Source organism: Paralichthys olivaceus, chromosome 13 (assembly GCF_024713975.1).
Source record: "Paralichthys olivaceus isolate ysfri-2021 chromosome 13, ASM2471397v2, whole genome shotgun sequence".
Taxonomy (NCBI): Eukaryota; Metazoa; Chordata; class Actinopteri; order Pleuronectiformes; family Paralichthyidae; genus Paralichthys; species Paralichthys olivaceus.
Genome location: NC_091105.1, coordinates 3240793 through 3264746, shown reverse-complemented (window position 1 = coordinate 3264746; position 23954 = coordinate 3240793). Strand labels below are relative to the sequence as shown.

General features: G+C 41.2%; 1 protein-coding gene across 1 annotated transcript in view; it reads left to right on the top strand.

Annotated features, from left to right (window-relative positions):
- The first annotated feature begins 2993 nt into the window (after nucleotides 1–2993).
- Nucleotides 2994–23954, top strand: part of thsd7ab (thrombospondin, type I, domain containing 7Ab) — a 115355-nt gene continuing 94394 nt past the window's right edge. The window contains exon 1 of the mRNA XM_069537986.1: nucleotides 2994–3922. Coding sequence (XP_069394087.1) covers nucleotides 3772–3922 — 151 coding nt within the window. The 5' untranslated portion in view covers nucleotides 2994–3771. The remainder of the gene's footprint in view (nucleotides 3923–23954) is intronic.

The following is a 23954-nucleotide window of genomic DNA, read 5'->3' as shown; positions in this document are numbered from 1 at the left end:
CACTAAATACTCGACCTGCCAACGCAATCTTACAAATACTTGTGAAGACTCAGAATGTCGTAAGTGCTTGTTAGATGCTGGGATAACGTGAGAAACCCCCTTGCTACACCCCTTTCTGACATTGGACTAGGAAAGGCTGTAGTCAACCCTTTCTCAACTTGCTGAAACGAATGATGTGACAATCATACTGCTTCCACAAAATTATTGATTTGATCTTCTCTTTCTCTACTCTGATATTTGATTTTGGACATTGCTGTCTCCTTTCAGAAGACAATAGCAGTGATATTGTCTTGCAGGAAGGAGTCTGTTGGAAACCTTCATCCCTAAATTTTAATTTCTGAAAGAGATTCTGGCAAACAGTTTTTTTATTGAGCATAACATGAGCCTTACACTCCTTTAAATTGAGGCAGCAACTCATCCCCAGTCAAATCAATCTCTTGCAGGTGACCATGGCCTCAGTGTCTTTGAGGCAATAGTCCGATGAAGTCAACAGAATTAGGTCACCAAAACAATCACTCTGCAATCCCTGGCTATGCTCGAAGCTCCTGTCAGGGAAAATCAAGAAATCTATGTCCAAGCACAAACTTGGCAGAGCCTGAAACCCAAAGGAAACTCTCACGGCTCATGTAGTGTACTTGTGAGACACAGTTCACCCTTAACTCCTTCAAATGTTGGTCTCTGATTCCCTGTATGAGGCTTGTGACAGTATGAAAATATGAATTACAAAAAATAAAGTACAGTATTGGCTGGGTTGCTCGACTCTGTGCTATGAGCAATTGCCTGAGTAGAATGTCTTGGGATTGCTCAAGTATACAGATTTAGTGAAGCCTTTGGCTTTAATTGTTTTTTTTTTGATAACTAACTCCAATTGAATGATTGTCCTTGAACTTTTGCAAAAACGAACACACAATTTGTCTCCCTAAAGTCTTTCATGGAGCTGGCCGCGGTCTCTTGCATCCCCTCTCCTGACTTGGCCAAGTATAGCCAAACTAAAACTAGGTATGACAGGCTGACTCCGCCAACCTCACATCCTGCCAGTCAGGTGTCCTGACATGACCTTAGCCTGGCTGCTGAAGTGCAGACAGAACAGCTGAGACAGCACAGGAACATTGCAAGCAAATGAATTCCACCTGCAATGCCCCTCCTTAATTAAAAAAGTTGAATGGCGGTCATGCTCAAGACTTCCCAGCAATGTCATCCACATTCTGTGCCATTTAGAGTCACTTTCAACTACTGGCTGTTATTATGTTGGCATTAGCTGTAATCGTTTTTCTGTTATGAATTATATCCAACGTGCTGTCAAGTAAAATACAAAAAACACCAAATTGGCGACAAATTGATCCCTCTAACAAGTGGTGTTTATATAGACAGAGCCTGATCTTGCTTATTTTACTGTGTAATAGAGCTGTTCTAATCACATCGAAGCTGTGACGGATAATGCTCTCCAACAAATTAACTATTTACTTGCATCTCAGTTATGTTTACTAAACCCCTAGTGCCTAAAAAACTAAGTTAAATTAAATATGTGTAACCAGTTCTTAAAGATTTACATTTTCACTAGGAACAAATGAGCTCTGAATTCAGTACCACAGAGAAGTTAGGGTGGTCAAATAATTATGGTGGCAGTCTTATCCTTTAAATCAGTGAATCCATTTTTTTTCATAAAGCACCTTACACAGAAACAAAATTCCCAAAGTGCTTCACACAAAATAAGCCCATAAAGACACAATCAATAAAAACAAAGCCAATGAAAGTATACGAAAAATAATAACATAAGCCTCAAGTTAAAAGAGAAAGAAAAGAGCAATACAAATAAAATAAAAACACAGGCAAAGATACACAGACAATGGAGGACCTATAAAGAAGCACACCAAAGATGCACTTGACATCTTAAGGTGAGACAAAGGCCAATTTCAACTGATGGGCCTTCACTTGCTTTTTAAAAGATTCAACAGAGACCGTGGATTGTATATCTAATGGAAGAGACGTCCATTGTGTTGGAGCAACTACTTCAAAGAGACAATTATCTTTTGTTTTCAGGGTCGTGCACAGGATAGTTAGAAGGCCCCGATCAGAAAACCTGAGAGACCCACTGGCAATACAGATGTACTCAGGTACCTGACCATGGAGGGCTCTTAACGTGAAAACAAGTACCTTGAAATGGCCCCTTGACATAATGGGAAACCAAAGCAGTGAATGTAAAATGGGTGTGATGTGTGTCGCCCTGGTGGGTCTGGGTAAAAAACTAGCAGCGGCATTCTTGACAGTTTGTAAATGGTTTCAGAGACGATTTGCTAAGATAAGTGAAAAAAGGAAATTACTGTTGTGCAGCCTGGAGGATCCAAAAAAAACTATTTATCATTTCCAACTCAACCTGTGACACAAAAAACCAGAGCTTTGGGACATTTCAAAAACATGTATGGGTCAGTAGTTTAATCTGGTCATCAAAATGCATAGTTTGATAAAACACCCTTACACCTCTATATCCTTAATTCGACCAGAATATCTGGTTAATGCTGGGATCTTTAATATTTAGAGCAATGATCAGGAGATATGTCTTATCTGTGTGAGTTTGTCAGTTTCCTCAGGCGTAAAGGAGACAAACAATTGAATGTCATCTGCTTCTGCTGTTAAGGGAAGTTTATATAAAGCAAATAAGACTCAAGAACCACATTTTTGTTTTAGAGATAAGTAGAAAAGAAAAGCTGTTATTTCTATAAAATTATACTGTTAATGTCAGCCATCATTGTCATTACTTCCATTCCATCATTTTCACTGTCACACCCCTCTCTCCAGTATAAACACCCCCTCTCCCATAGCTCTTTCTTGCTCTCTCTCCCTCTCCGCTTTGGTGTTTTGCTCCTCCCTTGCTTCCCCCATCAACCCCCCTCGACTTTCTCTCGCTCTGCATTAAGCCCTTCTTGTCTCTCTGCCTCTCTGATCCTGCGAGCAGTGCTTATGGGAGCTCGTCAGACCAGTGTGAACACTGCTGGTCTCCAGTCGTCTTCCCACCACTGAGAGTGGAGGACAAGTGTAGGAGGAGGCGGAGGGGGGAGTAACGGTCCTTGTGCCCTAGGCAAAAGAGAGGAAACAGGGGAGAGGAAAGGGTATATGGAGGGAGGGAAAGTAAGAAGTGCGCTTGTGAGAGATGCAGGGGGGGAATAAGAAAGATAGACAAGAGAAGATGAGGGCATAAGAAAAAAACTGTAGAGAAAGAGAGCAAGAGCAGGGTGGCACTGGGAGAAGAGCAAACGAGCAAGCAAATAGGAGACGGAGAGAGAGAGAGAGAGAGAGAGCAAGGGAGAGGGAGGGAGAGGGAGGGAGGGGAACAACACTGCAGACACTCGCCCACTGTCACTGCTCCACAGCCAGAGGACAGAGGCAGCAACGGCAACAGTGGGAGCAGAAACGATGGAGGAGGAAGACCATACCGTCCATCTGCAGCTCAGCCCCCGACACTGACAGCCGCCCTCTGGGACCATCCTGCCAAGTTGGGAGCAGAACGGAAAAAAAAAAGGAGAAAACAACTTTCTCTGCCCTTCACTAGACCGAGCACTGGACCTCAACTCCTGCAGGACTGATAACACACACTGCACACACACACACACACATCCTTCCCTCTCTTACGCTCACTCACACCCTCTCTCACAGCACACTTCACTTCTCGTTGCCTTTTTGGACCAGTGTGTGTTTTTTCTTGTTGTTTAATCTTTTTTACTGCCTTGCTGACCTTCTCAGCTGAGTGGATTTACTTTTATCCTGTGGCGGACCATGGGGCTGGGGTGGAGGGGTGCAGCAGGGACCCTCCGAAAAAGGACAGAGGGGAGCAGGTACCTTTTGGTGACATTGCTGCTGCTCTGTGGTTTCTGGGAGGCTCGCACACAGACAGATGATGGGAAGTCTGTCTACTTCTGGGAAACAGGTAAAGCTAAACGACTAATTGCAGATTATATGTGATCCCTTGTTTTTACATATTGTGCATTTATGGTGCTTGCTGTGGCTGCTGCTGCTGTGGTATGTGAACTCACACACTCCGAGGCAGTAATCAGTCAGAGGTTATCATATTTGTGGTTCCAGGAGAGAAACATTCACCTGCTTACAGTAATGGAAAGGTCTGTGATTCCACAACAGACACTTATAGGTACATGACTCCTCCTGGATGAACTTCACAGATCTATACACTTGACAATGACCCAGAAATCTGGAGAAGAGCTTCTTCCTCACACTAAATAGAATGTGGCACGCAGGACAACCCTGACATGTTTTTTTTTAAAATTGATTACTTTCATCTTCCTGTATCTCAGCCGATGTACCATTATTGAAATGTTGCTGCCGTGTGTTACAGCAGGCGGATGATTGATAGGTATTGCTGCACAATGGTGCTCAGTGAAGGAGGCAGAGAGAAAAGATGTTTGATGGTATTGATATGGTATTGATACAGAATCATGGAGATGAGGGGGGTTGTGTGTGTGTGTGTGTGTGTGTGTGTGTGTGTGTGTGTGTGTGTGTGTGTGTGTGTGTGTGTGTGTGTGTGAGAAATGTATGCATGTTGTAAGACACACATGCTGGCTTTGTGCACTGACTGACAGAAAGTGACTCTCATGGAGTCAATTGGAGGTTCACTGTGGGATCCATTGAATAACGTTATCACTGTTGACGTGCATGGGAAGCACACTATCAATAATGAATGCTGAGCACTACTTTGAGGTTCGAGGATAAAATGAGCCTTGATCATCACTGGAATGATGATTGCTAATAGACACTTAGAAAATTAGTAAGATTATCTCTGCAGTCTGGAGTGTCCCTTAAGATATAATTTAAATGTCTTGATTTAATCATCAGGTGAACATTAAAGCTTCGGGCTTATGGTGTCCTCTTCTCTTACAGAGACAGGTTTTACCAAAAACTATATTCTTTCAAATACGACTAAAACTTCTTATACCCCCACCCCCCACTCCACCTGTCCCGCCCCGCCTTCCCCAGCACCAGTCCCTGGTTGACGTATCTCCACGTCTCTCCTGTGGTTCTGCATCTTTAAAGAGGATGTAGCAGCGTAAGGAGATTAAAGGAGCAGGGATTTAACAACCCAGGAAAGACAGCCCAGGGAACAGACTTGAGAAACAGAAAGGCAGAGGGAGCACTGCAGGCAGAGAGAGGGACTAGCTTAACCTACATCTACCCTACTGTAGGTCATAGTGATTACGCTTCTCTCCCACGCTACAGCACCTTTCTCCCACACTATACATGCTCCTCAACTGGAAAGCTCGAGGCTCTTTGCTTTGAAATTTAATCCAGTGTTGGGAGTTTGTTCACTTCTTCCCAAATAAAACGTAGCACATTGATTTCGGCTCTGAAGGCTTCCTTTTTTTATTGTTAGTTTTTTTAATCTCAGTGCTTTTTTGGTTTGACAATTGCCGGAAGAGTATAAAAATCACATAGGGCAATTTAGGGCTTTTCATCAAAATGTGATTATCTTTGCACAAGATTTGCATACTTTTTTTCTCGCCAATCGAAGCTTGTTTAAAAAAAAAAACAACACAAAATGTGATGATGTTTGTGCACATTTGCAGAGTGTGCAGTGGAGGGAATATACTTGTGGCAAGCAATGCTCTGATGTTTTGCATATTGATGAGTCTAGCTGAAATACGGCCCCTGTCTTCGAAACTGTGGGGAATTGGGCCTGCGTTGCTTGTACCGCCTTCTCTGAAAATATGATGTATCTGTTTTGGAAGGTGAGACAGTTCAGTGCTCTGTTTTTTTGCTTTGGAAATACTATTCAAATGAGGCAGATAGAGACAAGAAGCTCCACCTGACACTGCAAGTGATATTTCTGAAGGTGGCAGCGAGGATAACTGGAGAAAAAACAAGAGTGATTATAGCCACCATGAGAACGACGGTGGTGATGATGATGGTGATAATGGCATGCCACAGTTTTTCCTGGACCTCTGAGAGATTTCGTGCGACGTGTCTTCCTCTCAGACTCTATATTCACACCATTTTTTCCCCCTGTCGCATCCTGTCAACTGTACACCCCCTGAGCTCTTCTTCCTTTGCGTCTCTATTGCTCCGTTTCCCTGTCTACCACTCACATACTATATTTTGCATTGCTGTTTTAGGATCTGCAGCTTTTTTCAATCACTGCAGCAGTAAATTTCAGAGCCTTTACAGTCAGCACCAGGATGACAATGCATCTAACAAATGCTGCTGTCTTTTGTAAATTCATGAAATAAAAAAAGTGTAATAGAGATCTGCTAAGTGGCACACACACACACACACACACACACACACACACACACACACACACACACACACAGCAGGCATATCTTTCCATTCTGGTTCTGTGAGCAGGCTTCATTAGAGTCTGTTGTTGGAGCGACAAGGTTGCCAGGTTTCAGCTGTCAAGACCTCACATGTCTGCCCGAGGACAAAGCAATTACTGATGGTGGAGTAGGTGATGGTGTATTCAAGAAAACACTCTGCAACATCTCCATATCTTGGCTTCCTCTGTACCCTCTAGGTGTAAGCAGGTGGATGGTCATGCTTTATGAGTTGTCACTCTTGGAGTATATAAAGGTGAAGGGAGACTTTAACTGTGTGAAAATCAGCGTTAAAATTGCCACTTGTGTGCGTCAACATGTCTCAAAATCTTTTCTCAGTCCGATCTCACAACCTGATTTCTCACCAACTCACCCCCTCCCTGTAGTGCGGCCCGTAATCTCTCCTGAGATCCAGATAAAGTATCATTTAGATTACGCAGGAGTCGCCTCTTGCCTCTGATCAAGCCAATCTCATTTTGCCTACTGTCTCGCCTCATAGTCAAACATCCCAGCACGTGTCTCTCTGCTGGAGTCCTGTTAAGTCTCCTGAGTCATGCGCGGGCTATTCGACTAATTGCACCAACTTGCCTAACTTCCACTTGCTTGTCTTCAGGTGAAATACATTGCTTGATGTCAACTCTCAGCACAGAGCTGCATTGGAGTTGAGTTGCTATATCATTAAGTTTCATTCACCATGTTGGTAACAGGAACATTTTGAGACCTTTTGAGTTGACAATGGAAATGGAACAATGTCCATGCATCAAAGAGACTCACGATCAGCCACTTGTTGCACACAGAGCCGTAGCATTTATACATTCATTAATTCATGAATCACAAACTTGAACACTCCATCCTATTCATCCACTATCCATTATTAAGTGGCTTTATGAATAAGTCTGGTAAAGAATACTCTTAGCAGATATTTCTTTTGTTTGTTTTTATCAGATAAGTATGTGGTTTTGCATGTATAAGACTTTGCATTTTCAGACGTGCATCGCTAATGACCTGGCACTCCACAGAAACAAGAGTCTTAGTCCGACACAGCTCTCAGCGCTGTGAAATCACTGCTGTGTGTCACCACGTTCCACTGATGTCACCTTTCAATGCACGGGGACAGGGCAACTAGCTCTGACAGCCCATTGTTAGCCGAATACATTCTTCACTGCACAGAGGCGCTAGCAGTGAAGGATGTCACCCTCGTTGTTAGCGTCTCTCTCAAAATCACCTGCTATTACAGGGGACCCACTGGAGAGGCCATCCAGGAAATTGAGGGAGAGTGGGTGTGACGGTTCACAAGTTCAATACAGCAAGTCAAGGTCATTATAGGTAGTGTAAGCGATTCTAATCCAATACACTGTCAAATTCAGTGAATATCGCCTCACGGTCCACCAGCTGTCCCTTCTGTGTGCGTACTGGAAAAAATACTTGGTGTTCCTGCACAGCCTTGGGTCAGTAAATGGGAAATAATGTAAATGGCCACACATTTTCTAAGTCACAATATTTCTTCTTCCCGCATAACAGTAAAATCCATTGAATATTCATCCTGCTCTTTGGGGCATTAATTAATTTTGCATCTGAAGATAAAGCTTTCTGGAAATTTTTAACTCCCTCCCTGTGACTATGAATTCTGCCATTCATCGACAGGCACAAAGTGACACTGTCCGATTCATCCATTAAATCCACAGGCATAGGTGGTGTTGAAAAGTCCTCAACAATAATGACCAGCTGGTTTGACTTTCCATGTTGAGCTGCTAGATACCCACAACCTTTCATGGGGTTGTGACTCATATTCAGCGCTACTAAATGCCAATCAGTATTTTTTTTAAATTGTAGGACACATATGCGGAATCTGTTGAATAGGACAAATTTCTCTATAGCAAGAATCTTAACTGTTAGCATACTGTCAGCCTATGATGCCTCTCTATGACTCATAGGCTAGCAACTGCCTTGGCAACCACATATTGACACACACAGATAAATCAGTGTTCAGACACATGGTCCCCAGTTTTTGTTGATATTAGGTTGATTAATAACAAAGTGGGAAAGACCATGATTAACAAAAAGTATAATATTATAATTATTATTTTAATTATGGTGAAAACAAGGACAATTTGGTAGTGAATGTTGAAAACTGGGACATTTCAGTGGTTCGTAGATATTATTTTGAGATTCAAAACACTCAGGACCGTCACTGACAAACCGGGACGTCTGGTCACCAAATCTTTTAAGAATGTCTTCGACTGAATACAAATTAAGTTGCTTCTTAAGCCTTATTCTCTGTGAAAGACCCGGATGAGAAGTCTAAGATTGGGTAGATTTGCCTCATCTTCTATATTTATGTGTAATGTGCTTTACTTCATCTTCTCATTATGAGACTCTCATTCTATATATGTTTTTTTTGTCTACTTACAAGTTGATTGATTCATATCCTGAACTGACCTCGGCACCAGCCTCACTTCTTGTCTCAGGCTTAAAGTAGAACTCCGTGTCTCTTCACACCCTGAAAATCCTTTGGCCTAAAATAGCTGTGTGCTAATACCTGCGTTGCGTTCCTGCATTATAGTCATTCGACAGTTGTCTTGAATTGAGCCAGAAATAAACACCAGACTGAGCCACTGTAGCTTTGATAGCAGCAGGATTGTGACTGGCATCATCCCAAATGAGAATATCCCTCAGAGATTCCTGCCTCATTTTAGCGACTATATTACAACGTGACCCTTATGACCCTAATTAGCATACCACCGGAGGGCAAACTAGAGTCTGGTAGGTAATTGGCAAGCCACTGTTTAAAGTCCTTTGCAACAGGCAACAAATTTAGGCCATGCATATAAATTAAGACAATTTCCTTGGGATTTTCATTTTTCATTACAGAGCATGCCAGTGGGTTTTATTTTAATTCCGTATGCATGTGTTTTTGTTTTCATTCTTAGTTTAGTTGAAGTGGGAATGGAGCGTAATTGCGTTGTGTGAGTCTAGCCCTACAACCATTGGAAAGTGAGCACTCAGCAGCCTGTGGAGTCTTGCTCAGGAAATGCAACAAACAGCAGCAGTCAGGTGGCCTCAGCATCTCTCTGTTGAGAAGAGGAAGGAAGACATTGTTTTACTGTTTGATTTCAGAGCGGCTCAAGTATGAGGGGGCGGGTGGGTTGGTAGTTCAGTGCCACTGCTGCACAAATGATACAGAGCAAGACTACAGCGTACCATTACGCTGCATTTCGTTTTAAAAGAATTTGCGTCACATTTGACCCAGATTGATCTGTTCTGGGGCTTTAGTGATATTACCCCACCACTCTCCACCCCAGACTGCTGCGTTTTGAAAATGGCCAATCCATTCAGCGGAGAAAGATGCCAAAGAGATGCCAGAGTTTGTTTAATCTAAATGGCGGAGCTTACTCTAAAACCTGGCTATTACTGATATAGGAGGGATGGCTGGATTAGAGATTATACTTCATCCAAAAAACTTTATTTAGAGAGACCTAAGAGGATTGCCACTGACTTATTTTGCCATACTCAAATGGCTCATAACGTGCTTTGGATGGGGCACTCTGTCATTCTGCAACCTTACCAGTGTACTCTGTGGATAGCCATGACGTGAATAAGCAGATCAGTGATAGATTTATGTTATCTAGGCATGTTTTTGCTCTGATTATCAGCCTTGACCTGATATATCAGAGTGAGACGTGCTGCTCTAAAAAGATTAGTACATGACAGAAACAACAAAACCTCTCTTTTTTTTCTGAATTTTCCTGGACTCTGTTCAGAGTTCACTATGCCTGTTAATCTACTTCAGTTGCTTGAAAGGTAAAGGTTAGGTGCTTTGCTATTTTCATTCATGTTCCACTTGGATTGTCTAAATCATGCCTCAAAAAGTCTGGAAAACATCTGCTCCTTAATTCCCATACTTTCATGTATTATGTCTCTTCAGTCTCCTCCAAAATAAAGAAAGGGGTTTGTGTTCTTGTGTTTCACGGAGGTCATGTCCTTGTTGTGTCTCTTCACAAACAAGGAGTTGAAGGGATAGTTACAGGAATATAGACGCTTGGTGGTCGACGTTTACTTCAATTGTATTGGATTTGGCTGCAACAGCGTTTACCCCTTAAACACCGAAAGTGGTTTTTGGACTCAAAACACTTCACCCACCCCTCCATCGGCATAGTGGTGCAGATAATGAATGGATTTTCATTTTTGGGTGAACTATCCCTTTAAATCTGCACCCAGCCACACTTTTCAACCCATAAATCTTTTGTCCATATAAAAGAAACCAAACACTTTCGTGGTAAGGGCGTGGCATTAAAAACAGGTCCTCGACTCCCACGAGAGGCAACATGCAGCTTCAGTGAGCTGAGAGGAATCACAGCATCATTGACTAGAGCAGTGACATTTACCTGAACAGAGCCTGCTCAGCCTCCTCCGATGCTATTCTAATAAAGCTGAAGAGATGGAAGAGGCCCAGGAGTAAATATCCCCCCATCCATCTTGCAGCCCTGTCATTAATCCTTCATTTCTCCCACTTGCCATCAATTGTTTTCGCTCGGCTGTGGGATAGTCAGGGACATATTTATATAGCGTTTTCCGTACACAAGAGCTCATTGTTGCACTGTAGCCATTTGGGTGTCGTGGTTTTGCTGTCGAGTGGGTAAGCTGATGGAGTACAAGACGGTCTCGAAAGCACTCGCTCTTGTGAGGCAAGAAGATTAATTCATCATTAGATCATGTGATGAACTGTAAACACAGACTGCTTTAATCCACTGTGTAGCTAAAGAATCACATAGCAAACCTTTTAAATCTGCCTGAATATCACGAGAACATTACATTAGATTATTGAGCTGATGCTGGTTTGATTCTTATATAACAACAATGCTTTTGTTATTGAAAGTCCCATCGTGCTGCTGCATGTTTGACCCCATTTCTGAATGATTTTCTGCTTGTGTTTGGACCGTGTGTTCTTGGCTTGTTGAGTGAAAATGGTGCAGTAATTCCTCAGAGTGCCTTAAACAACAGTGACAAGACAGTGGCTTTAGGTAATTGTTCGTGACGGTGTTTACTAGTCCCTGATGTGATCGAGTTGGTTTGTGGGATAACGTTGACCCCCTTTGTTTTCTGACTCGTGCACGTTGTGGTTCGGTTTTAGTTTAGTTTGACTGTACAATGACAAATTGCAGATGCAAGAAATGAGTTGTGCTAGCGGCTCTGTGAGGATGTAATAAGGCACAGTAAGTGTGTTTACATGCAGTTTCCTGTTTTAAAAACACTGTTGAATATTGTGTTTACATGAAATATGAGAAACCTGAAAGAGAAGATGTTTACCCATTCAAAACAAAGCCTTGAATAATATAAATACGACTGGAGTTCTTGATTTTTGGTGCTTGTGGGATTGTCATAAAAACAACATTCATGTCGACACACAGCATTGCTGGCTTTCATGCTAACTCGCGATGTTAGCTGTCCATGCAATGCTAAAGAGAAGTACACAAGCAATCAAATCAACAACCAGATGTACAAATACCAGGTTCACCAGCTTCAGCCTTGTCTCTCCAGTACTTGAACTATGTGCATCAAATTGATTTGATTGGCTAGTGCCTGCGCTTGAGTATTTGTTTAAACACAATTTTATTGGCTGCTGTAAAGGTAGTTTGGCAACAAATGACGTCATTCAAAGTGAATGAGCAGCGTTTACTTTGTAGATTTTTAGAAGGCATAATGCTTACCATCGTAGCTATCAACTATTAGCATGCTAATGTTTGCTAATTAGCATGATATAAAAATGAGTTGGATGGGAATAGCTTTTGCAGATATTTGTATTGGACAAAGTTTGATGAGAAAATGAAGCTCCATGAAAAATGTTGGAATTACCAGAGTCATTACAGTTCATCCTTGATATAATAAACATAACTGCCTGAATCAAATTTCATGACAATCCATTCAACAGTTGTTGAGACAAAACGACAAATGTCACCCTCGCTGTGTTGCTGGAGGAAAAGTCAGTGGATCTCACATAAGTCATTAGGATTCATCCACGGGGCAAAACATTCCATTTCAATCTATCCAGCACTTGTTCAGATTGAAATATATGCACCAAAATGGAGCCACACTGCTTGTGGAATTATAAACATAGAGGAAAATACTGTGCATGTAAGCACAAGATTTATTGATTGTGCAAAATGACACAGTGTTTTGTCTTTGTAACCTATTACGATATAAATTACCCACCGATCCCCACTGAGTTAGACTTCACAATAAGAGATAGCACTTATTACTCACACACGTAGCCAGATAAGGATTTTAAGCAGATATTATCTTAGCCAAGCTTGTAGTAAACCTCACAGTCAAACATTTGATTAATATGATGGACTCTTTTGCATTCAGGCTGTTATACACAACAGCCTGAGCTTTATTCGTGAAACTGCTGCTGAAATCATTCATTATCAGCATTTCAAGTTTTTTTTGTGCCAAGAAACACTTAGCCCTATTAAAAGTGCACATGCCAACAGAAATAAGAAAAGGGTAGTTAATTTATCAACTAAAAAAAAGAAAAAAGTCTTGGAGAGCACAGTTCATTTAAGCCCCGGCAGCCATAAAAGGCCTGAAATAATAATCAGGGAGGGAGGGAGAGAGAGGAAACAGAGGATTTAAAGGCATCAAAAATCCATACAAAGGAGGTTAGGGTAAGAGAGCACACCATGGCATGCTTTATCACTAGTATCAACATAATAAGCCAGAAATATGTAATGGTAGAAGGGGAGAGAGAGTGATAGAGAGGCTGGCTAATCACCAGTGACAAGCCCCTGGATTAGAGGGAGGGCAGCAGATGGCCTCAGGGAGGGCAGGGCTGACCGTATATGAATATCCCAGTGGGTTGATAAGGCTCACTAACTCCTTGTGCCTACAGCAGACAAGCAAGCATGGAATGTGTGTACTTGTCAATGTTTGGGTGGTCACTGCCCACATGTACCATTTAAGAACTTACAGAGCAGAACATCTATGGAATCAAAGAGAAATTGTATTCTGTCACTTAGTTGCCGGACTTAAAGAGATCAGTCCACACTTGCAGGCTAGCCATTGACGATGAAGCGCTATAATTTCGATGGCTATTGTTTTACAACAACTCCATCCATCCCTCCATCTATGCTGTTTATCCTTCGAGGGTTGCCCGGGGGCTTGAGCCAATCACGGCTGACCTTGGGTAAGAGGCGGGGCACACCCTTGGTCAGGTCGGCAGTTTATCACATGGCTAACATACAGAGACAAACAACTGTCTCTACTCAGACATGAGAATGTCTATCAAGTATGTTTACGCAAAAAAGAATTCCAAAGACATGTTGTGTATTTTTACAGGAATTCAGAGAAATTGACAATGTGGTCATACAGCTCCACGTAGATTCGTCATATGCTAGTATTTTGCACCAGGAAGTGTTTTTGATAATTTATGAATCCAGTCGCACTTTACTTTGGTGGATGTTCACTTTTATCCTTTTGTCACTCGTTCACAGTGCACAAACTTTCCCTGGAAAACTGTTTGATTGATGTACAATTCTTACGTGCGGGGAACTATGTATATTACTAGGAAAAAGGAATACACAAAATATTTGTATACATCAGCAAATGTGGTTCATGCTCAGAGCGTAATGTTCTCAAAATCCCATTTTTTGAGGTATGGAAAAACATTATTAATATTTTCCAGTTCTGTTGGTTTCAATTCGGAAAATTTTAATCTAATATTCACCTTTTCTTTCCTGTGTTTTTACTCTCTAGTTTCATACTTTGCTTTTATAAACATATAGATTACATCCACTATATACCAGCATTTTCCAAAGACACACACTTTTTTCCGTAGTACAGGTAACCACCCAATGAGTATTTCAAAGGGATATAAATTTGCCTCTAGTGATTGTCAAAGCTCTGCAGACGGTTCTTCTTTCTCATTACAATATTCAGCTCAGCATGGCGTGTGCATTGCAGAAGGGTTATGTTTTAACCTGCATTATGAACATAGATTGCATTCCATTCAAATTATATTAAAGGGAAGCTTTATCCCAACACACTGTTTTGTCCTAAAGGTAAAATATGAAATGTTCTCTCAATGCGTGGTCAGACATTAGCTTTATTCCAAGAGATTGTGGTGCTTTGGCTGTGTCCTCTGTTGCTTAACCAGTGAGGTTATTTCTGTTGCTTTTAAATAGTTGCATAACTAAAACTCCAGTCTTGAATTCCATCCAGCTCCTCATCCATCCATTGATTCAAATGTCTATTTATCCTTTCATCCATTAGCGTTTTTCCTCTCGCTACCCATTGTGCTGTGGGTGGATAGCGTGGGCCTGCACTCATGGGTGTCACTTCACACACTGGGTCTTTGGCAAATGCAGACACACACACACACACACACACACACACACACACACACACACACAAACACACATAGTGAGTAGCAGTGAGACCACACTTAAAATCCATAGAGAGAATGTTGGCATTTCTCTGTAACACAATGTCGATAACAAAGCAGCTTTTTCTGTGTTTTAGCAGTTACAGCCAGGGAAGAGAAGTCTTTAGTGGTCACACCTCTAGTTTTATATATAGCTCAGTGCGAGTGTGTGACAGATTGTGGGGGAGGCCGTTTCTCATCCTCTCTTAACTCCTGTCATCTCTGTGAGGAATCAGTCAGTGTCATTAAGGGGATGTGGTTTATTTCAAGCACTAAAACATTATCCATATGAAATCAGAATCATATTTATCTAAATCTATCTATATATCTTTCAAATTTACACCTGTTTTATGCTACAATAAATGCTACAAATGTTCCATAACAGTTATTTCAGATTCTGATTATATATCCTCAAATTATAGGGTAATAAGGTATTTACAGTTTAATAATGATAGTATAATGGTCATATTTAAACTTGGAAGTCATTACTGGACATGCTACATATAATTTCATCACAAGTTTTAAAAAAACATTTTTAATGAGTCCAAATGTGTAATTAGAGATTATGTTTGGCACTTCTTATGTAATGGTTTCCTGAAGGAAGATGGTCAAGCAAGTTGTACCTCACATATTTTTATGAGGGTTCAATTATGCAGAAAAGTAAAATGATTATTATTATCATTATACCTATATTATCACTCAAATGTTTGTGTAATCATGGACTCAGATGTGAATTTCAAAGTCTGCTTTCAACTATCTCTGAAAACATCAAAAGATCCATGTCCATGCTTTTATTTTCAGCAGCTTTAACAATTTGAATAATTGTTTATTGGGTATCATTAAAAAAAAAAATCCACCTGACAATTTGAGCTTAGTTTATGTAATTTTTCTAGAATCCATCTAAAACTCAGATCGATACTCAGGTCTCTATGTCTCTCCAATGATATATGTTATAAAATATAGTTTCAAATGCTGCTTCAAGATATTTAGGAGGTGGAGCAGTACACTTAGTTGTAATGCTTCAGCTCGAGAGAGCAAACTCCCAGAAGACATGAAAGTTGCCCTGACATTGAAAAACCTTCTTTGAAACCCAGTTAAAAATATTTATTTACTCCACTGCCATTGACTGAATCTAAAGTATCACCACTCTCAACCTTGTCCTCGCATACTCACTCTATCTTAGTGGCTTTTACAGGCCCAACACATTTGAACTGTAAACAGAGCATTAGAAACCTGCCGGGTTTCTTTACTACAGACCTGATCCAATGGGGAACTTAACACATTCAGACTCAATTCCAATAGAGTCCAGACCCATACTCATAAAGGGAGAACAGCAGCAATATAAGAATGATGTCCTGAGACCTTTTTTTATTATTTTATATTTGTGATATAGAATTAGTTTGAAGTCAATTGCCCTTCACCATATCTGCAGAACTCAGTGTCCATTTATCTTTTATTAGAAAAATGTGTTTGGCAGTGCTGAATATGTGTACCTCAATGTTTGTCCACACAGACTGGAAGTGTCCGTTAATTAATTAAGTCCACAGTCCAGGGGTATTCAATGAGTTTGCTCTTAAAGCTGGTTCAAATGAACTATATGAGGCCCATAGAGCATAGAGCCAGATAGTGTTTTTATTAGTTATTTTCACAATTTAGAAAATGGGGTGAAACGTCAACTGAGACTGAATCTCGACTGGTCGAGTGCTCGTATTGTATCCAAGATATTTTAGCAGAATCTTTGGAGGACGTGGAGATGCATTGTCCATCTTAGCATAGTCAAAATGTCATTTCATGAATATATCCAACATAATTGTTGTCTAGGGGAAATCAAGTATTTCATATGTTATGGCACAAATTTGTGTAATTGTGTAAACATCTTAAATAATGCAGTCTTTGAAAATGCTAATAATATTTGTGGAGTAAAACAAATTAGACTACGACCGTAAATTGCTTAAAATATGTAGAATTTTAAGATTAGAGGATTATAAGAGCCCACAGTTGGATCCGATAGAAACATCACACCACAGACGCCCTGTGAAGAGCAGAGGAGCGATGCAGCGTTGATGTGTCCTTTCCTGTTGCCGCAGCCCACTCCCCTAAGAGCACTCATTAATGAACAAGCAGTCAAGACAACCCCAGCTACTGCAATTCATCACGGCACGTGTGACCTCTCCACCGCTGGCTGCTCACACTGGGCCCTTCTTCATCTGCCATAAACACAGGACTGTGCTGGATGCTGAAACCCTGTAGCACATGTTCACTGTGGCTGATAATGTTTAGATTCTCTCAGCGTTTCTTGGTGGTCTGTTTTTTTTCTCTTCTTTTAAACTGTGCTCTGCTTCTTGACTCAAGACTTCAGTCGCTGATTCTGTCGCCTTCATTTGGTGGATTTATTTTTACTTCAGACAAACTAACATTTTTAGTCCAACGTTGCCCTGTATCCCATATGTTTTCCTGTGTGCTGAAGCTAAATGAGACTCAACCCCTAACCCTTGGTGTCTGGTGCATAACAAACATTGTAGGTAGAACAACATGGGGAGAGTATAGCAATTAGAAGGCAAGCACTGTCAGTACAAAGAGAAAGATGAAGACAGGAACTTAATGTACAAGCGCAATAGCTAAAAGAAATACAACACGACTCGATTCATTAAAATGTACAATATATTGTTCAAAGGAAGAAATGCAAATACACAAGCAGTCCCACCCCTTCTCCTTCTATCACAGTTGATCTGAATAACCACAATAAATAAAAGAAGAATTTGCTTTATGCATGACATTTTAATTTTCCATCTCTTCTCGTCTTTTATTTTTCTATCTCTTCTTCTCTTTTCTTTAAACAACGCTGACAAAAATAATCACTGTCTCCTAACTGCTCAATAACAGACGTGGTTCAGCTGCTGCTCTTTCCATACATCACACATGACTCATGGCTGCAAGCAAACCAGTCACTGCAATAATGATGTCACTGTCAAAAGAGACATGTATGATCAGAAGTGGCACATGTTTATGTTGACCCCTGCCTTCACTGCAGGCACCCAGGAGCTTCCTGCTGTTTCTGCACGCCACTGTCATGTATGTTTAATTTGGCATGTGCTTAGTGAGAGCGTGATTATTATTGCAACCTCGACTCCTGTGCTTACTTCTCGTGAGTAACTTTTTCAAAGCTGTCACTGATAAACCAGCCAGTGATGTTTGCTTTCAGCAGAATCGTGAGTAATAAAACATGTTTGTTTTTTTTTGGCACTTTGATCTCGGTGAAGAATGGGAGCTGCTCATATAATTTGTGGATACTTTTACCACGGTGTAGCTGGAAGAAACTAATCCGGAACCTCCACAGCAGGAAATCTTTGTCATCAAAGAAAAAATGTCCGAAAGATGTTGAAGGGCCTCGGAGCTTTTGAACCGCAACTAATTGCAAGACAAAGCTTCGGAAAATGTCATCCATCACCTCCTTGTTTTTAACATTCACCTCAGTTCATTTTTCTGAAAGGGCTCTTATTGAAAATCCAGTGGTCACACAGAGTTAGGGGGAGAACAGGGTTGCCTCCTCCTAGAAGCAGTGAAAAATTGCCTGTTTGGTACAAACATTAGCCCATTTTCCGGCACTCTCCTGCTCTCGGGATGGGATGTTTTGTTCTAGAAGATATTGGAGGCTTTGTTGCTGTGTGCTCCAGACTTTGGTTTAAATGAATAAACTTTAAAATTGAACGTATAGTCTCCGGGTCCAGAATGTGAAGCAAAGCCTTTATTTTGTCCAATGACATATCAGAGGGCGACCCCACTGGTTGGAAAGAGATTTGTGATGTCAGTAAACATTTTCCTAAGGAGTTAATGGTCTTAATATGTAGTTTCAAGTCTTCTTCAATACTGCATGATGTTAATTGTACATTGTGGTCCCATTCATTGTGAAAAAGCACTGTATACATCGGGGCCTGGACACTGGGGGAATGACACATTTAATTTAATTTCCTATGATGAGTGTTGCGATTTACATTGCTGAATTATTCGTTCCCTTTAACTGGCTTCATTTGCTAGGACTTCATTTTCTAATTTCCCAATTTGCAGAACGACTTTCATGAATCCCCAGAGATAAGAATGGGCAAGAAGAAAATCTTAAAGGTGGAAAAAAGGCATGAGCCCAAACCCCAGATATTTAGTATTTTCTGCAGTGGCTGCTGTCGGTTGGTAAATATCATATCATTGCCTATTTGATGGTTCTCTCTATGTACGACTGCTGTTTAAAGGTGAATGACATTGCACAGCTATTAGCTGAATATCATTCCAGTCACCTCTCCAGGAATCATTTATTCTTGTAGTCTGGTGCTGCCGAGAGTGATAAGACAAATATACATCAATGTCATTGTAGTGGGTAGATTACAGTGATTGAGCAATAAGAAGAAGTAAGGGTAAACATTCCCTGTGGGACTGTTACAGCTTACGTCTTATCTCCCTGGTGTATTAGCCGCGTTCTCCATCACTTAGCATGTTGGAATTCAGCGAGCAGCGGCACGCTCACCATTTATTAGCTCGCACATCATGCATTTATCAGGCTTTTGTCTTGCTCCTCAGCAGTGAGTGAAACAAGAGTAAAGAAATAACACAACCCACATCCCTCTGTACACGGACCCTCAGCTGTCCACTGTAGTGTATCATTAGAAGTTCCCGTCAGCTGACAGCAGTGAGCGAACCGGCCAACTCAGCCCTGATTCAGCCGGGCACACCTGCCTCACTGAGTATTATGTGTGTGTGCGTGTGTGTCTCTGAAAGCACCACGGACAGGATTATATAGCTGTCAATGCCGTCAGTCAAGTCTCGAGCTGCCCCGTCCACCTCCATACATCCACCCCACACACGCACCCCTCCAAACGCACACCCCGCAATCTGCGCCGCTGACAGCTGTAGTCATAGCAACAGAGATAACATGATGACTGTGAATATGTGGAAACCTCTGCCCTGCTACCTGTGACCGCACCTGTCTCTCTCAGTTGACGTCTATTTAATGGGAAAATGTTAAACTGCCATGCAGTTCATCATGAGGTTGTTTTGCAGTCTGGGTTTTTAATCAAATCAATTTCCAGATGTTGTTGGAGAACAAGGAGTTATTTGCTGCGAGACCTAGTTTTTTCATTACTTTTCTAATTTTTGTAAATATTTGACATTTGGCTGCAGTGTCTGTGAGATGAGTGTTTTATTCTGAAGTTAGAGCAGCAGTACAACAGGGGAAATGGGGAAGTTAGTATCTGCAAAACCCAGGATGACACAATACACAACCAATGGATCTACTTGAGCTGCACCACTTAAGTTGATGAATCAAGTTTGCAGTAGAGGAGTAGAGATGGTACAAATAAAACACCATTTTCTTGAGTAAAACTCCTGCCTCTACTCTGTGTGTTTGTTTTCAGTTGTGTACCTGGATGTGTCTTCGCTGAGCCTTTAGGAGTGTGCATGTGTGAAAGCGGTTATCCAACAGTTGTCCATTAAACAGGTGAAGTCTTGTGCTTGGAAGTGTTGACATTATTTTCTCACTCAGGGTTACAGCTGGGAATTTGAGTATCCTTTGTTGATCCCGTTGTTGTTTCCGGGGATTTTCTGTCCCGACAAGAATAAAACTGTTGAGGAAATGTGTCTTTGTGTGTCTGTGTGTGTGTGTGAGTGAAATGTAGGTCAGTCCTGCTAGTGAACCCTCCAGTCAAACTGTTGACAATCTGAACATGGCATGTGTGCTCTCATACATGGACATGTGGATTTATGTAGACCCACCCTTCCATTCACCATGCACATCAGCTTTTTTTATTTTTCACCATACGTACTTTAGAATCGCAGTAGGAACATGTTAGATGAGCACTATTTAAGCGAGGCTCACTTCTGATGAAACCTTCAATTAGTCCGCTGTTAATTGCCAGAGGATTAAAATCATTAACGCCTCCTCGTCCGTGCTTGTGGCCTTTCTTGTTTACTGTTACCAGTGAATGTAGCCTGAAGACCCTGCAGCTTCTTGGTTGTTTATGTGATTAAGGAGCGCGCATGAAGAAAGATTTAACGAGGAGTAGATGAGCAGAAAGCGACAACGAGGAAGAGAGAGGGGGAGATGGTTTGATCCACAGATGTGGGAGAAGGGAGATAATTTTTTTCCTTCAGTTTCTCAAAGATGGTCCACGGTTATTAAATATTTGTCTTTATAGATCCTTTATAAGTCCATCTCCTGTTGCTGCAGGCTCATTAAAGTCCTGCTGCACTTTGACTCTCTGAAGACACACACACACACTCACACACACACTCACACATACACACACACACACACACTATCTGTATAAGAGTGGGTCACTTTGTTATTCCATCTGGTTCGTGACATAAAGTCTTCTCTTCCTAGAATATCTACTATACAATGAAAGATTTGAAAAACACAATATATAGTCCTCTTTCTGTGCTGAAGCCAATGAATGTATAGAAACATGGACAATGTTTCTCCACTTCCTCATCATCATTTGGAGCCAGTCTGTGCAGTTGTCATTGGGAATGGAGCTGTTGTATTGAAAGACCTGGGTATTGATATCATTAAATTTGGGGTGACACGTCCATGTCTCTGTCCTCCAGTCGCTTTAAATGACGTCTTGAGCGTAAGATCGCTGTGTTCATATCTGCAATACTATAGCTTCATTGTTGGATATTGGGAGGAAGCGGACATGTGTCATCCATCTTTTTTTAGTGTATGATCTTTTATATAGTGTACACGTATGAACCTCAGCTAAACTGAAGAATACATTTTCCACAGTAGGAGCACTGTGTATCTCATCTCCCATCTCTTACATCGGAGTCAGTCTATCTGTTGTGCCTGCATGGCGAGTAGGAATGAATACAGTGACCATGACTCTGTCAATGTACTTATTGACGAGTACTTTATAAGATAGACTTGAAATAATGTGAGTACCCTTTACGGTTTGGAAGACATTAATGGTCACAGTAACTCATGGTAGTAATATCTATGCTGAGTACTAGTACAAGTGACACAAACTGAAGCCATTGATGTGAAAGACAAACTCATCTACTCCTCATCCAGCCTGACCTCTACATCTTTATGTTTCACTGCACTCTATGAATATGTCATATTGCTCGGTTCATCGTCAGTGAAGGTTGTTCGAGGACTTTTTCCACAGTGGCTTCTCCTGATTGATCACATTTTTATGTTGCAGCATCTTGATGGGCTTTTACTGCACATGAAACTGTTGAGAAGAGAAGTGTAAGCAGCATTATCACAGGAAGGATATGACCACATGTATTCATTGGGGACTGTGTTGTATCATACAGGATGCTGTGGATGCCAACATTCACAACACAGTTTAATAACAAACTTGAGTAATGGTGACCCAGAGGCGTTGGCATTTAAACTAAAACCTCCATGTCATAAAGTTCAGGATAAATACTTTTGAGTTTGTGGCTTGTTTTTCTGACTTGGATAAGTGTGTCTTCATTTTACTGTTTTGTTTATTGAAGCATTGACATGACATTTTGAGCTGTTGGCCGACAGTGAGCCTTCTTGACAGTGCTTGACCTCTGGGTTAACAGAAGGCTGCAAAGGTCAAAATGGAGGAGGCTATCATAGCTTAATAGTGGAATTGCACTGCCCGCTTAAATCATCATGCATTATTTAGGGGCACAAAAAACATGACATGGATGTTAACAGAAGCAGTAAAAAATAATGAGGTCCGGGTTCAGAAGGCTAATAACACAAATCATTATTCATTATATCGCATAAATGTTGATATTTTGATGTCATTGTAAAATTGCATTTTCATTATTTTTCTCCTGAGGTATACACAGAATGTCCGGAGGGAACGCATCGCCTCTCTCATGATTTTCCTCTTACTTTTTTCATTCTGAAGCAGAATTCAATCTGCACTAACACTGGCCTGGTTTTGTTCTAACTGACATGGGTGAAGTCTAATTAAGAGCAAAACACAAAAAACTGAGAAAAAGAAGAGGGGAAGAAATGTAAGTGCAGTCCTGTTAATAAATCGAAGAGAAGGTAAAAGAAAGAAAGAAGTATGTTTGTGGAAGGTTTTTATAGTGGTTCAAAGACCATTTTCACCTCCACCATGATACACTCACTTTCCTCTTTTGTATAATTTGAACACCCTAATGACCTTTAACGCTTTTCACACATTGTTCTCCAGCGGTCGCCTGCAGGATACCTCAGCTAATCACTCAGATAGAAACTGAAACCGAGAAAGTATGAGGATGACGAGCACAATACCAGTGAGGAAGATTCAGACTAGACAAGCTACTCGTGGTGGAATATGATGCAGTCAAACTCTGCCGCCAATCGCTTTGGTCTTAAGAGGGGATATTGACAGTATTAACCTTATGTTTCTTGACACTTGTCAGAGTAGAATCCAAATGCCTCTTATGTATGGGCTGACCCCAGTGGGAGATACCTCTGTTTATAAAGGGAAAGTGATAGGAATATGAAGATAGAATGGCGAGAGAGAGAAGGAGCCTGAGAGAATAGAGATGATGGAATGGGTGTGAAAGAGAAGGAGAGAAGCACCAACAACAGAGACCCACTGTGAAAATGAATGCAGCCTCTCAGGATGTTAGCAGCAAACCCAAGGGAGGGAAATAATAAGACTTCCCTTGGTGTACCCTGCTGCCAAATGCTATGATTGATCAAGTCAGGACTCCTCTCTTTATTAACGCTGATCATGTATTGCCAGCAGCAGGGTTTTCCTACACAGCTTCAAGGTGGAAAGGCAAGAGCACTCTTCAATTTCATCTGAAATTTATTTCCATCTGTCGGGTTCAGTCTATCCACGATATTGCCGGTAAGCCCTGATATGTCTGTCAACGTCTGCTTGTCAGAAGAATCAGCTGACTTTTAAGCCGCCACCATCAAACAACCTTCAAAGACACCATGTTGGCCTTTGAGGCAACACTGTCAAGTTTGATCGTTTCTCTGTCAATTCAGGCTGAGAATTAGATTTCTGTTTCCACTGTAGATTATCAAGATAGAGTTAACACAGCTGAGGGACAAGAGTAATAATATTTCAAAGAGCCATTTCCTCGTAACTTCAGAAGAGCATAGCTTTACCCTATGAAAAAAAAAAAGCAGATGCTCATGTCACCAATCGTTTCTTTATGTTTCTTTGCTCAGTCTCATTACTGAGTGCATGGAGTAGTATGAGTGTTTCCGAGCAATGTTTGGCTCTTAGAAAAAAAAAGTG